Below are 17879 nucleotides of genomic sequence, written 5' to 3' on the forward strand. Positions count from 1 at the left end.
TGGTATACGTATACGGAGAAACAAGGTAATTTATACTACGGATTCGTCCCAGGTTAAAAAAGAAAGAGAAGATTACAGGAGGAAGCTAATTGTAGTATATAGAAACGGAAAGAAATTTTTATGTATAACATATATATATATATAATTAAATATGTATATATACATATATTATATAATAGGAAAATAAATGGAAGAAGAAAGAGAGTATGTGTGTAAGTACGTGTATGGTAATTGATAAAGGTAAATAGCTACGTAGCATTAACCCGTGCCAGCTGGAATCTAAGGCAAGGGTGTGTATTTTCATATATGTATATGATACTTTGAGAGAGACGAAAGATTGTAAAAAAAAAGAATATATAATATATATAAGGGAGGAAGAAGAAAATTGCGGGCCATTGTTTGTACGTATGTGTATGTATATTTATATAATAGAGAGAAAGTATGGCTATATAATTGTAAGGGAGCCCGCGGGAGCTCTCGCGTTTTATCGAGCAGCTTTTTCTCTCTCGAATACCTACGAGAAACGGAGTATTACCTGAAGGTCCTGTTTCGCTGCCTCGGCGCCGGCCCTCGTGTGAAAAGTCACGAAACCCACCGGCTGAAATCAAACAAAACGTACACGTCAATACGTTTTACTCCTTATATTCCTACTTAGTATTCGGAAAAGGATTTCATCGTTATCTGTTGCGTATCGCTTTGATCTCATATCTAGCTTGCGAACGTTTACGCATTCGTAGGAAACGTAGAGTCGTAAAACTGTACAGAGCGCGCGCGATACGCTAAAACACGCGAGAAGATAAAATCAAGATTTCAAAACGTATAAAACGTGTCAAATAAGTACTCTTTATAATTTTCTCTTTCTATCATGACAGGTGAAATAGATTTCTTCTTAGATTTCATCTTCTCGATTATATTCGTAAAAATATGAATTCGCATAAATGCTCGTAATAATAAATTATGGAAAAATATAGAAAATCGGGCGAAAGCTATTTAAATTTTCTTAAGTAACGCGCAGTACACTCCTTTCTTATCAAAATGATCGTCGGTGATAGTGTTATTTTATATGCAGCTTTATTAAAAAACCTCGCCGAGTGAAAAAGGAAATATTTGAGGGAATAAAAAAGGAAATCTTCGCATAGGTAGATTAAAAAGCTAGCGATACGATTCCCTATATTGTTAAGTTACTAAATGTTAGTAGATAGCGAGATTTTCATCTCTACCCTTGCATTTTTAATTTATTGGGCAGTTCAGATCTTGGGAAAAAAAAGGAAACATTTAGATTTTAATTAGGATCTGGAGTTTCATTCTGGTCCTGAAAACGACTGATATATCGCGAAGGTAAGGCAAGGCTAGATTTTTGATAGAAACCCCTCGAGGTTTAGGGTCGTGGAGCAATTTCTCCAAAGAAGAGAGACGCGTGATACATCGTCATGTTCTAGGCGTGTTTGCAGTGTCCCTGCAGAGTTTGTAAAAAGTGGAGAAGATTGCACCGAGCAATTTTTCATTCTTACGCCCTGCTTAACCTTGGTTAACTGTGTTGCCGTTTGATCGAAAATTTCATTACTCACAAAATTAAAAACTAATATAGATGAATCAGTTTTAATTAGGTCGCCTTTAGTCCTTCGAAATGGAATGCGATTTAATTTATCCTTTTAAAATTCCTTTTAATTTATTATTAAAATTATATATATATTTATAAAAATAATATTATTAAGAAAATTGCGTTTTTAAAAATATAAATGTGAAAATATATAAATTCAACGTTAATTTTGTCAGCTTTTTCATTCTATATTTGCTGGATTTTCCTGTATTTTTCATTACTTCTATTAATCTGTTTGGTATACTATCCACTAACTTGCTCAAAATTTCGAATATCTTTTTTTAAGTCCAACCATATTTAAAAAGCTACATTAAAGCTGGCTTTTGCCGATCGTAAACTTTCCCTGCTGGAATTCCCTAGTCCAGCTTCTCGATCGAATGATAATTCTATTCTTGAAATCTTGTGAAATCATTTTTTTGTAGCGACGGTTGGTACGAATAGGAACATTGTTGCGTTGAAAAATTATCTGTGTTGCTTCTGGTTCGGTCATGAAAGGCAATAGTTTGCCATGTAACGTTCGATTTATCCTTTACGCAATTTCGCTTATTCAGGTATGATCAGTGGTTTCCTGAAAATATCGCAGAAAACACGTTTGAGTTTATAATTATTCGCAGCAGTGTATGTACATCGATAAACTATCTTTGTGCTACCGAAAGGCAATGACTTGATTTAAGAAAAGGTTGTAGATAACGCGGTCCTTTGACTCGACACGGCGGATCTATCAGCTATTTCACTTATACCGATCGTACATCGACCGAAGGTTTAAAAGTACCTAATTCTTGATCTATCAAACCAAACAACCCCGTTAATCGATGTCAACAAACGATATATCATTCCATGTCCTAAAGAATAGAAAAGGAAAAAGAAAAAAGAGAAAACAGAGAACAAACGTTCGAAGCGTTGGAAAAGATAGAGCGGAGCGTCTTATTGCACGGGACGAATCAGCTCGCAGAGCTTAAAATAGATAGAATAGACTTTCTGGCTAGATGATGCTCGCAAGTTCACCCTCGGTTTCCTAAGAGGGGATTCGAGAAGCCTGTAATTCACCGAGAAACGAATCGTTCGTTCAACGGTCTTTCTACGGTGTAATTTTCCGGGGGAACTCGATGGAATTTCCACGCGTTTACCGCTGAGAACCGATACGGGTTTTCGGTTCGGTAAACGTTTGCGGTGAAACTATGCCGTGATTCTGTTTCATTGAGAAAAGAGCCACGAGCGACCCAGATTCGAATTTTCATCGATATACCATCGAATTCTTTTTCACTCGATTACCGAGCTAATTTTATTTTACCGTTTCGAAGAAAAGTAGAAAGCTGATCTTATTCGTTTATATTTTCTAACGTAAGCTTTCTCGTACAGTTTTATAACGCATTTTTTCCCTTCTTTCTCATAATTTTTTATCTACTAATCTAACGAAGAATAATTTAATCGATCGAACGAAGGAAACGTTATGAACGAAAATCAGTTAATACGCAAAAAGGAAATTTCTTCGATAAAAAGATATTATCTTTTTAAACAGCGCTGTATCATTTTTCTTTGTGGAGAAATTCAGCGATATAGGATTAACGGTACAACTACCAAATCCGTCAAACCTAATGACAGGTTCGACGTTTTTCTGCTTTTGATATCGCTGAAAACATGCAGCTGCTTTTAGCAAGATTAAAATCGAATTTTATTCGGATAGAGACGCCATTGTATACAGCAATTTAATTGCATTATACCATTTAATCATTTATTCTAGGTTCTGCAGCGTATTTATTCTAGGTTCTGCAGCGTATTTATTCTAGGTTAATCAATACACGAACAGAATCCTGTTTACTAACTAAGAAGTAAAGATTTTATACAGAGAGAAATGTCAAAGGTACAAATATCGGTATAAGCTGAACCCAGGTAATAGCTCTGACATCACAGAAATCTACGCGGAATCTAAATTCTTCGATGTAAAAGGAAATTACAAAATTACGCCTAATAGGAAGTTTGCGATCGAGGAAAACAAAAATAGATAAACCTACCGATCGAATGCCTAAAACTTCAAAGCGGAAGGCAACGACACGACGTTCCAAGTAACCTCAAGACGATCCTAAATAAGATTCGACGGTTTCTAAAAGCCACGAACCTTTTTAACTGATTTAGCCACAAGCACCACCTCTCTCTCTTTTTTTTTTCTTGTACATGGAGAAATCCTCGTGGATACTCCGCCGCTGCGACAGCAGGAGAGCAGTGTCGGACAAGCAAGTACCCGAAATCGCTACAACCGACATGTGTTGTACGTGCATAAATATTCCCACCGATACAAATACGATGTAAATATGGCATCTACGTATTATTTATGACCAAACGATAAAGTACTGGTCCAATATAATACTGTATAATCCTGTGAAATACAGTTGTACGTGACTGTAGTCGCTAATAACCCTCGGAGCTGGACGAGACTCGACACAAGTAAAATAGAAAAAAATGTGGGAAGATAAAGAAATAAAAATCATAGGAAGAAGATGTTCCCCGTCGAAATACCTTTGAGTTTCCTCTTGATCTCCAGTTACCGCAAAAACGCGGATGTTTCTCGTACTATTGAAAAAACTATTCATCGAATGGGAATAATCGGTTTAACAGTCGTGCCCGACGGATATTTCGGAAGCGTTGTTTCGTGCCAGCTTTATACCTATGATAATATTAGCCTGTGTATAACGATCCTCGACACGAGATATATCCCCGTTGTGTTTTCTACAAATTTTTATCGCCGTTGCAGGATCAAGATCTGATAAGCGAGAATTCGCGGCGTTGTTCCGCGCACGCGACAAGGCGATATTCGTAAACGTGTTGCGAAATTATATCGGGGGTTGGATCGGATAACGCGGTAACGTTGCAAATAAATTTGTCGGGCTGAAAGCGATTATATAAATGGATAATAGAACGACAAAGGAATTTCATTCGACGTTAACGTTTAAAACGAGCGTTCACCGTTGAAGTTCTTTTCCGTACGATACCGCGTAAATGGAGCCAATAACTTTCATATTGACTCCTCCGCAATTTTCAAACGGAATCGATCGAATCGTTCCCGATAACGTGAATTTATTTCGTCTCTGGAGATGATCGAGAGTTTTATTAAATTTGCAACAACGCCGTCTCCGTCTGTTTTCACGAATTTCTCTATGCACGTTAGATGATATTTCTGGAGATGTATGTCAGGATCGTGGCATTTAGCACATCTTTCGAATATTCGTAGGTATATGTTCAAGTTTCTAATTTTCAGATATCCGTGAACGCATAAATCGTAGCGTTCACAGGTAACACGTTAAATCGCTCGGAAAAGTCTGTCGCGTTGTTTAACCGAGCTTTGTGGCTTTATACTTTTGTAGGTTACATCTCGATGATTACGATCTCCATCCCGATAATTGCGAATAAACTTTAACAACGCAACATTTCGATCGGCTCGACAACTTTTTGCTTCGGGATATTCGTCGATGGAAATGTAGGCAGAATTGTTTCATCTTTGAAGAAGAATTCAAGTTACCCCGCGGTCATAGTACCTGTAAACTCTTCGTACTTTATGATAACTGTGCCTAGGAAACGTACCGATAAACAGATCAAAAATTATATCACTTATGAAATGAATAATAATAACGGCTAATTGTCAATTGGAAGTCGCCGAACAACGATAAAATTGTTACAATGTCTTTCTATCGATCTCCCTCGAATTCACACGTGTCACAAACGACGTATCGATTCGATCTGCCGCCATAAAAACGGAATTAGGAAACAATAAATACGACAAACGATAAGACCAACAGGCTATGTACCTACGTGCAAAGAAACAGCCTTATCGTATCTACCATCGTTATCTACAATTGCCTTTCGTTTTACGTTCATGCAGAATTTTCCATTTTGATCTTTGTCTCGCTTTTTCTCCTCTAGTACGATTCCGAAGGTAAATAAATCTTCCGCTATAATTCTAAATCTAGATAAATCTTCCAGTATAATTGTAATAAACGGAAGATAGAAATATGAATGAAATTATCAGGTCGGTATTATGCCTGGCGATTTTTCATTAGAAGATAAACGTAGAGAGGAAGGTCGGAAAATTCAATCGACGATAATATTTTCACAGATACTACTGAAAATAATTCATGGTAAACAGGATCGAAACGATGGTAAACCATTCTATCATTGTTCGTCGTTCGATTCGAACAGGGAAAGCAAGAAAAATGAGAAGAACGAATTCGGTAGAACGAAAACATTTTGAATTGAGCGATATACAGAAAGGTTAGGCGAATGGAAATAGCATCTCGTTACTCGGATGAGATAAGTGAGTCCTATTTCTAAAATCGCCACTTGCGACGAAAACCAGATTTTATACGAATAATCGTAAGCGATTTCTATATTTTTAAGCTCGCGAATACTCCGATAATTTTTCAATTTTTTCCCGAAGAAATTGTTTTCGGACGAAGAAATCGTATAAAAAGTTGCGCTCGATCGTCACATTTTAGAAGCATTTGTAAATTTGCGTTAATAAAACTAATTAATAATCGTGGAAAACCTTTAGAGATTAAAAATAGTAGTAGTAAGTAATTTGTAATTTAGATATTGCGAACGCAAGATTAATATCTACTTGAAATTTTATTATTTTATTATTTACGCGATTCAATGACTGGGAACGTACAGATCGAATCTGGCCTGGTTTTCTTAAATCAAAGAATTTTTCGCTCGTTATATTTCTCCCCTGGAAGTATAAATCCTGGAAATCAATTTGAGTAAATATACACGCATACTATGAGAGAATCACTGTTGTCTGAAATAGCTCGTTATTCGTGGATTTGATTAAAAAATAGTTTATACCAAATTACTTGGAAATTGAAAACGTAAGAAATTAAAATGCTTTCGTTTAACGAGCTTCGACGAATACGATATATTTTGTATAAAATATTTTTTTATCGAATCCATAAACGACGAGTTACTTCCGATAACGGTTCTTATCGATCCACTTTCGTATTACGTATTCAATGAAATTAATTTCCAGAAATATCGATTCGCCCGTAATATTTCAAAGGAATTGTCGATATGTAATTAAGGTTTTACCAAGTTCGGCATTTCTTTTTAACAGAACGGAGCAAGTTACTCTTACCAGACTCAGAATTAGATACGCTAAACCGACACTCTCTCATCTTACAACTAAAAATCAGTCGAATAAGTGCAATAATTCTAATCGTATTCTCTTTGGAAATTATTCTTTTAATCGTAGTAACGTCTCCTAATAGAGAATTACATTTGGTTTTCCAAACGAATCTCAGACGCGTTTACATTATAAACGACATCGTGAGAATCTTCTTTATTTTCTCAAAGATATTAATTTGTATCGCTATTTATGATGTTGTAAGCTATCCACTTAGTTCCGACACATACTGCATATTCTATTGCATTACACTATAATTGTACTGTATATGATATAAGTTCAAACGGTACTAGATAGCATTATTATTAAGCTATTAGAAACTATAACTCGAGTTTCTGACTCGCCTTATTTTACAATAAGATGTAAAGTACACCTACACTGTGATTTTTTTTTATATTATATTCTTGTTATCGTATTTCGTTGATCAGGGTCGCTAGCGAGCATAAAAATTGTCGACTCTACGTCAAATAAAATGAATAACAACGATAAAAGTTTTCTCAAAGGAAAACGATACATACACGAATCTAACAGCTAATACGATAAAATGCTCCATACATGTTTGGTGGCGACATCGAATTCGCGTATCGATTCGTGGGAAATACTTATTTACATGTACAGTGAGTGAATCGTGTGTCTGACTTTCATTTCGTGCTACCGGTTACGTTCCCGGAACTGTTATCGAAACACGGAATTTCCGAACGTAATGTAACGTTTCGTCGGGCTTATTTTTATCAATAGGTTCATCGTGGTGGTCGCATGTAGGTTAACGGTTAGTGGTTGCGTGCTGCCTGATGAAGAGCAATCAATTTTCACGTTCCCCGTTTCGACTTTTCCTCGTGCATCATACGTAAATGTGACGTTTTGACGCATACTTTCCTCGTTTTATAGTAATTTTCATTCGCTTAGCACAAATAAAACAAATCTTTGTAAAAGATAAACGGTCTTGACTCCTACTTATTAATACTCTGATAACTTTTGGTAATCGCTGATTGTAAAATTACTTAAAGTAAAAGGTCTCGATATTTGTATTTGTTACTGCCACTGACATGAACTCGATCGTTTAATATAAATCAAATTAGTTAATTATCCTTTTTTCATAGTGTATAAAAATATAATTTTTTGATCTAGTGAAAAGTATGAAAGGATACTAGGATTCGTAACGTTAATTCCTAACACATTAACAAAAATAAGAAAGAAATACTACTTTGTAGTATTTATATCGAAGCGAAATAATCTTACTAGCTACGAGTACATCTATGTATCGTATAGTAAACTAGCAACTATTCCACTCCGTAATTAAAAGAATTCATGTATCACCCTATTCTCAATTATCAACGAGGAATTTAATTTTCATTTCTCTTTATAAATTGTACATACACCTTTTTATACACCATTTGAAGCTGTTTTTACTTCTGTATATAAAAGTACTAAGATTTGAAATGCTTAGTCTAAAAGGTACTTCGATCAAGTTAATTTCATCAAATCGAGCAATACGAAAGACAAGGAAAGAACAACCTGGTCTTCGATCAGAAGCATAAAAATCCGTAGTAAAATTCAACGTTTCTACCAACAGATACCACGTAATAATACGAGCAGGAAAGAAAGGCCCGCCTAAGGACTGTGTAAATCACAATAATCCACGAATACCTAATTAAAAAAAGAAAAAAGAAAAAAAGAAAAAATATATGTAAATACACAAATACACAAATACAAAGACACGGAATAGAACTTGGTACATGACGCAGCTTTAATGTCACGAGATCACATACCGAACGCGCTAAATTTCGTCAAAGAAACGAATACGTACACTAAAATCAGTCTAAATCTAACGTTACCGTTGATAACCTCGTAGTCGATTTAACGCGAAACACTCCCAACTGAAAAGAAACAGGTTTTCCAAAAAAAAAATTGAAGTAAAAATATGTTTTAAACTAATCATTTCTCGACCCGAGTATTTACCTTTGGAATCTGGAAGGCACCGTTCAGCCGGATAAAATTTTCGACCATCGCAAGACGAAGAAACGAAAGGGAAACGAATAACGTACAGTTTGGCAGATATCTGCGTGAATCGATAAAAACGGGACACCCTGTATATTGCTCGCATTATATACGCGAACCGACAGATAAGAAAAATGGCGACAAAGGTGTTTCATGCATATAACGCACGCTCGACGATGGAAAATAGTATACACACGTGCGCGATTATGCATGTAACGATGGCGGTAAAGCAACTGCTCAACCCGATTCCGCATAATCGAAGGGTTGGAAAATTACAATGCGGCCGGCTGGTGCGACATTTTCGAGCTTGGCTCGTAAAAGAACGCGAATACGTCTCGAATCTGGCCCAACTTTTCTCCGATACGGTCTCTCCCGCCGTCTCCACTTCCGCCACAAGAAATTTCCCTTCTTTTCCACAAAGTGCAAAGTGGCGCAAAGTAGTTGCAAATGGCACGAATTATTTTTTACCCGTTACTTATTCCCGAACTAATAGATTGCGTTCGCGTCGCGTCGTTGCCAGGCAAATTGCCGTAATTCGCGAACGAGCTTCATTTTTCTTTCATTCAAAGTTTACCGTGTCTTTGTTTTCCGCCGGTTCTACGAGATCGCTACAGGCAGATTCTCGAAAAGGACGAGAGTTAGGAGGTAAAATTGTATTCGCCGGATGGGTGTAAAGGGAAAGACGTAACTTTTGAAATGGATTCATCGTTTCGATTTAACTTTCATTTTATTTTATACTCGCTGTTTTCGCCAGGGAACGTCGGAAGGAATTGCGAGAATCTTCCTGGGGATTTCTTATCTTTTCAAAGAAGCGCCTCGAACTGATTTCTTTAGAAAAAATAAGGGAATACGAAAGAATATTGAAATTACGTTTACATTGGTTATTATTCGATTAAACTTTTTATTTGATAAGACGACAGTGGATTTGTTATTTCTTCTACAATGGAGTTGGACAACCGTTGGCAATAGTGGAAACTATAAATCTTACATTCTTTGAAAATCAACCAAGATACCATTCGTTGAAATATCGTCGAACGATAATAGCAAATATTTTACAATTATTTTCGTAAATTCCTTACGGACAAGATCAGATGAATTTCATAAAAGTTAAAATTTACGAGCCTCGCGTTTCAGAGATTGATATTTAAAAAGTTGTCATTTCACGAAGCAGAATTTAATAAAAGTTGTAAATATTTGTCGCAATATTTGAATAAACTTCTCGCCAGTTCAAGTTTTGTGGCGAGCGAAGATCAAAGATCCAGCGCGTTAAAAATCATCAAATTCCAGGTTTAACAAATCGTTGGTTTAGCGCGGAATTTCCTTGCAAGGAAATTGTTCGCAAGGGAAACGACGGAATACCGTAAAAGCAAAGTTCAGGAACTTGACGCCAGTAGCGAGTGAAATGCGAAGTACGGAATTCATCGGGATCTATAAAAAGGAAAGATTGGAAAGTGGCGTTCGTCGTTCAAGCGAATCTACTAATATCACTCGGAGGGAAGACGCGAAAAGAAAGCGTAAAATCAATGAGAATTTCACCTGAATGCAAGAACCGCGATTCCAAACGTCGTTACATCTTTGTATCGTTGCTGCAAAAATCAACCGGATTCGAGGTAAAAGGATTTTGAAAATACCTTTGCCACCGCCTCTTTGATCCGACGCGCGAATGCAAACGAATATCGAAGTTGGAACCTCGAATGGGAAAATTTGTTAAAAAACGATGGCGTCGATTTTTAACCGTAAAATTCTACGAGAAAGGATAAACTGTCGAATTTGCCGCTCGACGAACGGGGCAATTAGCGCGAGCAAATGGTAGAGGAAACTCGTATCGATCTGCGCGCTCGTACCTAACGGTGCCAGCGATATCCGTAAAGGGACAATCCCAGAAAACGAGAACTTTTTACGGCATCGTTCGATGATATTATAACAGATGAAAACGTACGAGATAACCCGAAAGACTAAATTTTACTTCTAGCAAAATGTCTTTAAAAGAAAGATATTAAATAAGGAGAAAAGTAAAAAAGAGACAGAAATATTGGCGGATTAAAGCTTTCTATGATTATTGATATTCGAAGAAAAATATTTTATTAAACAACGTAGAAAGAAAGAGCGATATTTGGGAAATAATACTTACTTCTATTTTGAAATAGAAATACGGAACGTACGTATAGAGCGTTGAAAATGGTTGTACTTTGAATGGAAAGTTGGAGAACGCGTAATGCCTGTTAAAGCGAATGCAACGATTTTGTTGTCAGTTTTGAAGTAATTATATTTGTCTAAATCTTTCTAGAACGAAAAGAAAGTTGTCGTTTTCGTTTGAGTTTATGTCGAAACAGATGGTGGTTGATTTGAAAATTTTTACTATAGAGGAAACTATACAATCTTCTACAACTTCTTATGGCTTTAAAAGCAATCTTATTTAGAGCGACGTTTGTTAAGACTTTTACGTGGTTGAACAAAAGGTTATAGAACATCTTGCACAATAGAGGATCATCGAAACGTGTTAATTGGAAACCAATATCTATACAATGAGAGAAGCTTCGTAGTCACCAATACGCGCTTTCCACACATAACGATAAACGGAATCGACAAATTCGATATTTTATTTGTCCACGAAGAAAGATATCGAAAGAAAATTTGGAAATATCCACAAATTACGAATTTGTGTGGTATCCGAGCCACTCGGAAGGCAAATTGACGTTTCCATCTCTCCTTTAACGAGGACCGCGTTCTTCGCGAAGCATCCGCGATGTATACTTTTTGTATCTAATGCTCACAAACTTCCAATATATTTATTTCTCGTATATATTTCAAGCGGTAAATACCAAACACTAGTCTGTTTTATTTTAGTTCGTACGTCTGTTGTCGAAAATAAAATGTTTTACTTGCGAGAGAAAGATTTTGAAAACGATATTTTATTTGCAGGATACTGAAAATACCGAGAATTGTATTTGAAATGTCTTATTTATTTTAATTTATTTTTGTTCGCTATCCAACATAGAAGTTACGTTAGATTTTAAAGAATGTAATGGACGATAAACGTAATCGTATCGGAGAAACGATATCGAAAGCTTTAAGAGAACCTGCAACTCCGGATACACGATTTTGTTTTCTTCGTTTTCGCGAAGCATATTTCTGACAGCGAGAAAGACGCGCCAATTCAAAGTCATCACAGATACACGATGAAACAATTATCTTTAAAATATGATACGTCCTTCCATCGAAAGACTGTTTAGTTTCGCTCGATTGATCTTCCGCTCATAAAGGAGAGTAGTCTAAGCGATGGAAAACTTTGAACGATGCACTTTGTTACGCGCCAATAGCCATACTCGCGAAGAAAATAAATTTAATTTGCGAATATCATAGACCGTCGAGTTCCGATATTAGCTCTCTCTTTAATCTATTTTCACTATCAAAAAACATCTTAAATACTATTTATAACGCAAAGTTCAAGTATTTTATTGTACGCGTCACAACGCCAAGATAAAAATATTCTATTCGCCGTAAATTTCTTTCGTATTTAAAATACCATCTTATTCGAACGATAGTACAACGATCGCCTAAAATTGCCAACTATCCGAAATATTTTTCCTACAAATTTTATCCAGCACTGGGTCCAATTTCACCTTCCCACTAGACTTACCCCGTTGATACTAAATTATCGAATATCCTCCTACCGCGCGCAGCCCTTTAATCGTTAATACGACGATTCTCTCTGATTCGGAGGCCACAGATTTGTCCCGAACACCAGCGAGATCTCTTTACACGCATCTCGAATTTCCAATCGCGCGTATTTTCACGACACAGCCCTGTCGAAGGGAAACGAGGTCGATCCGTCGAACTCGGCCGTTCGAGATCAAATTCGCCTTCGAGCGTGACGTCATCCGGCATCCTTCGATGCGAAAATGCATTCCTTGCTCGGGTCGATGCCGATCTCCCCCTCCCGTTCGTTATTTTAGAATTCTCGGCTGTACGAGTAAAGGCCAGGGCGGCCGCGCACATCGTAGTCGCACAAAGCGAACACACATAGCCGTATAGACGCGTAATACAGGGTGTTAAAATAAAAGCGAGCGAGATTTATAAGGCGCGAGGATAGATGTCGAGATATGGAAGATAGTTGGCGTACAAAGGAGTCGTTCGAAGCTTAGGCTTCCAGTTACAAGCGACTTAATTTGCCGCGCCAAAAATACACTAGAGTAGCTCTCTAACGTAGTCGTAGATCAATAAATCAGCTGTCCTCACCTTCTCCTCCGTTTCACTCGCTCTGACCCAACTCGAGCGACGATAGAATTTCGGCTGTTACGTTGGAAGAACGCGGGAGCAAGAAGACGCGATACGTCACGTTTTTAGTTTTTCCACCAGACTATATATATTTCTTTAAAAATCCAGCACCGTGCCATAGTCGACGCTTCGTCGAACTCTCGTCGAAAGATACTTGGACGAAAAATATCGATTTCAAAAATATTGGTTATCGTCGCATGGATGTCGAGATAAACTTTTTCCACGACAAGGTTTTTTTTCGACAACAAGTTTGTTCAAACGCAAAGTTTGGACAAACTTTAGAATTCACGAGGGAACTTGGTTGGTCTGTCATCCGCTGCTAAAAGCTTTCGTACGTATCTTTGAATAAGCTTTCAACCGTGTTGTTACATTAAAGCGTATCCTTTTGTGCGCTAGACAACATCGAAATCAAGAAGTCGAGAAAATTGTACTCGTCGTATTGTTCGTTCGTAAACTTCGTTTAATCTCGTTCGTTCGCCTCGGAGCGAGAAACACGAAGTACGAGAGGAACACAGAGAATGATTCGTCAGCTTAAATTGTTTATAACGCGAGACACAAACCTCGAACGACGTTTCTGTGCACGGACTCGTTCCATTGTCTTTGCGTTTAGATTCAAACTTTATACAAGTATCGTTTACATTTTTTTCCTTTAACACCCTATAGAAACGCAGAGAACCGGACTGAAAGAGGAGGGTGGAAAACGCTTAATGCTCGAACGGGGTGAAAGGATTTTCCAACGTTAACGTTGGCAACGTTGTGTCGCGTGTGACGCGTGTGTTGCCACTGGTGGCGCATAAATTAATGTTATCACGGTTGAACGTTGTATATCTGACCCAACATGGCGGCCACGATGCCTTCCGCGAAGGCATAAAATTGATGTATTTTTTTGCAGCCGAATCGATTAGATGTTTTCCATCGTTACGTGACTCACGTAACGCTGTACACTTTGTTTCTTTTTGTCGCTGGTTGGTTAATGTCGGTGGCTCGTTAATTCTGCCAACGTTCTATCTGCTCGTTTTCTTTTCCATTTGCTAAAACGTAGAACAAGTATACGGTGTACGTCGTTGATGCTGCAAGGTTAATAAATTTGCGAAATAGACGGTGATTTACAGTGGTTAGAAAAAATATTGGCACACCGTTGTATCTATTATGGCATTTTTACAGACCAATTAATTAGCTCCAAGAATATCGGATTTCGTATCGTTTGGCAGCGTGTTGCCTCTTCCTCTTAAGTTTCTTTGACGTAAAATGCGATCGGAAACATCCTATACTACGTAAATGAATTAGGGAACCTGATAAAAGGACGCTTCATTGGAAAGTCACTCGCATAGTCACTGTGTTAGTTATCAGATCGATACGTAGGGTAGTTGCAGCTAACATGAAACGTCCGATTTGAAAAGTTTGCTAAAGAGAGAAACGTGCCATTCTTTCGATGAAATTAACGTTAAATCAAAATTAACGGATTTTCGTATGCTAACGGTTAACCACGCAACAGTTCAAGTATCTCGAAGACACGGTAAAAGATGTAAAAAACGAGCGATTCTCAAGCGAAATTCGAACGCACTTGTCTTTTGCTTCTAACGAAATATTTTGCACCGTTGCTGATTGATCTTTTGTCAGTTACTTGCCGAGATATCGCGGCGTTTCATATAAAGCGCCGTTTCACATCAGTCACAGTTACCCTATATCGTTTTCCCTCGATGAAACATTAATTACGTGCACGCGTAACTCCATTAAAATATCGTACGTGGCGAGTCGATAAATTCTGCGAGTTAATTTTAGTAAATTCGCAATGCGAATTGTCAACGCGATTATAAAAATTTGATACCGTGGAAATGAAACGCAGAAGCTGATAAAAGAAACAGCTACATTGGAAAATAGGAATATGTGCCGATGCTTATCGCAGCCGCTGTATATCGGAATTTTCACAGCGAGTCATAAAAGTGAAATTACGCGTGGACGGGGGAAAGGAACCAGGCCCATGGAGAAAACCATTCACGACGTAGGTGACCCATCGTACGAGTATATCTTTGGGCGTAGGAAAGTAGTAGGGTGCGTGGATTCTTGGTAAAAAAGTAAAGGTGAGTTTGTCCTTGATATCAAGGGAGTGTTGGGTATCGTTAAGACCGTGTTGCGAGACGCGAGGGAGAATTGCCAGAGGCTTCCTTAGGTAACATTTGTAATAGATTATCGCCAGTAACAATGGAACGTTGAATTTTCCGATGGTTATACTTGTTATCGTGTTTCGTCGACGTTTATAAGAGACCATTAGCAGGGACAATGCGATGTTGAATTTTGTGTTAATTATTGTACGATCGGCGCTGTTTCTAATCGATATTTGTAATAGCTATATTCGCCTGCTAATCGAAACAAGATTCTTCTTCTTCTCGGAAACCAAGGAAACAGAAACAAAAAAAGAAAGGAAAAGGAAGAAAAGATACCTTAGCACTTTCGACCTTCGTTCAATGGATCGAAATTTTTCGTTTTTAAAATATTCACCAAGCAGCATAGCTGCTTATACGCAACTGGACGTTATTTATGATCGTATTGTAATAGGTTAGGTCATAGACGATCTTTCCATAGCGTCGGTAATCGATCAAGTTACGAATCTCTCTTCCGACTGTTACGATATTTTGTTATTTAAAAAAAAAAAAATTGAGAGATTCGACAAGCATCGCTTTAATTGCGAGCTCGTTAATTTGAAATTTTAGAAAAGCAATTTTTTCTATTCACCGATCTGATACGGTATCAAGGCATATTATTTCCGACAAATAATACCATCGATCGTCGCAATAACATATTTCATATCGACGACAGCAAAAATATCGAAAAATAACATTTACATTAGTAAAGATCAGGCAGAACGCGAACGACAGGGAAAACACAGGTTGTGTTTGCGTTGCCGCGAATTCAACGGAATATTTCATCGAACAGATCTATAAACCTCTCGAATTTCCATTAATTTCCCGTGATACAGTGAATTATATTACTATCGTTGTATTATTATATTATAAATCATTATATCGATGACATAAAGGTGCGTTCAGACCGAGCGAGCCAATACTTGTCCGTTCCTTGCTTTCATAAAATTTCATTCACCGATAAAAAGATGTAATATTGGTTATCGAGATATGGAATAATAACTGTAAAGAAGAGACGCGGTTTCTATTATTCGAAAATTCTCTCGTTCGAGCTTTAAAAACGAATTTTGTCTCCCTGTCAATTCGGATACTGGAGATTCCACTGTATCGTATTCGCATGCTTTTTCCTTGCAATTTTATCTCGATATTAATATTAATATTAATAATTGTGCAGTTTCACGATAAATTTTACCCTTTTCTCTATGGAAAATTACAAGTTGTCCTCTATCAAAACTAATATAATCTTTCCTTTTCGTGACGTGTCGAATTTCTTGGTGTAGTATCAAAATATTAGTGTTCAATTTCTCTGACGTTAATTGTACGAGATAAATCTATTCTGCAGTTTGAATCATGGCGATGCGATTCAGTCCACCGTTAGATTTCGCAATACTGCGTTTTGCATTTATTGTTACGGAAAGTTGGTTATATTTTCTCAAGTCATACGAATGTGTTATGACAGATGATAAAGTTGGAACTTAATTAATTACGAAATTAAAGCGCACGATAGATTTAAAGGTTAAAGTATATCGAATTTAGATTCTGAAAATCTTCGCTCACACCGCTACGATTTCCAATCTGCCGTACTCATCGTGTATCGTACGAAATGTTATATTTTGTAATATTTTTGTAACACGATATTTAAATCATCCCGTCTTGTACAAAGCAACAAATACAGATATAGTACGGAATAGAGTGGCAATATTCGAATATCGATACGACCGACTACGCGTTCTCGTACGGTTGGTTTAAACGGATCTCGATACATTAAACATTATAGATGGAAATATTATCCTAGAAGAAATGCGTCAGGTAGATGGTGGCATTATTGGAGTCATGAAATTGTGTTTAACGCAGTTCGTCGTCGACCTATCCGCGTGTTATCGCGTAAAGGAGAACGTAAAAGAAGGAGGAGGATGAGAACGTTTAAGCGAGCCGAGTAATAATTTCGAGACAAGGAGACCAGTTTTGTCTCGAGAGAACACCGTTAAATTATCTTTTCTGCCCTAACCAAAAGCTCTCTATGTTTCTTCCCCGGTTCGGATGACATTATTACAGGATCTCGTTTGTCTGGATTTCATTACCGAAAAGTGCGCCAAAGATTCTGATATCCCACGCTTCCGTTCAATAATACATTCGAGAAAAATATAGCTTCGTCGCTCGTATAATTTCTTCACGACGAATAAATGGAATGTAAAATGCCTATATCACTATAGAAACGAAAGTATCGGATCGTCGTGATAAAAGGGAGCGAATCTTTCTAACGTATTCGAATCTTTAGAAAGATGACCTATATAGCAATTTTTAATGTATCTTTAACGTATTAAATATGACGTGTTATAAAATAATACATTCGCAATGTATGTTTATAACAATGAGTTAGAAAAATTGAGAATTTCTGTGTGAATAAATTGTTACAAACATTCAAGCCAATGTGATATTCGTTTTGTTAATAGGTCACCGTTTGGTAGGTCAGTGATTTCGCCGAGAAACTATTTTATTTCACTTCTTCCGAGTTTGGAACGGGATTACCGTAAATCCTTCGTTTGTCGAGTGTTTGTCCTCTTTTGTCGAGCGTCTACGATAACTACTTTTATACAGGACGTTATTGATCTTTCTCAATCGAAATTTTTACATCCGTGCTGTGCTCAGGATGCCTCAGGAGGAGATCCAACAACTTTGGCAGCATGTTCGA

General features: G+C 37.2%; 1 protein-coding gene across 4 annotated transcripts in view; it reads right to left on the minus strand.

The window, feature by feature from the left end:
- The window catches only part of LOC132904651 (protein couch potato-like), a 197421-nt gene that overhangs the window by 56786 nt on the left and 122756 nt on the right, over positions 1–17879 (minus strand). For all 4 annotated transcript variants that reach the window (XM_060955335.1, XM_060955336.1, XM_060955334.1 and 1 more), the window contains exon 4: positions 536–598. In XM_060955335.1, the coding sequence (XP_060811318.1) occupies positions 536–598 (63 nt within the window). The remainder of the gene's footprint in view (positions 1–535; positions 599–17879) is intronic.

This window comes from Bombus pascuorum, chromosome 2, assembly GCF_905332965.1.
Source record: "Bombus pascuorum chromosome 2, iyBomPasc1.1, whole genome shotgun sequence".
Lineage (NCBI taxonomy): Eukaryota > Metazoa > Arthropoda > Insecta > Hymenoptera > Apidae > Bombus > Bombus pascuorum.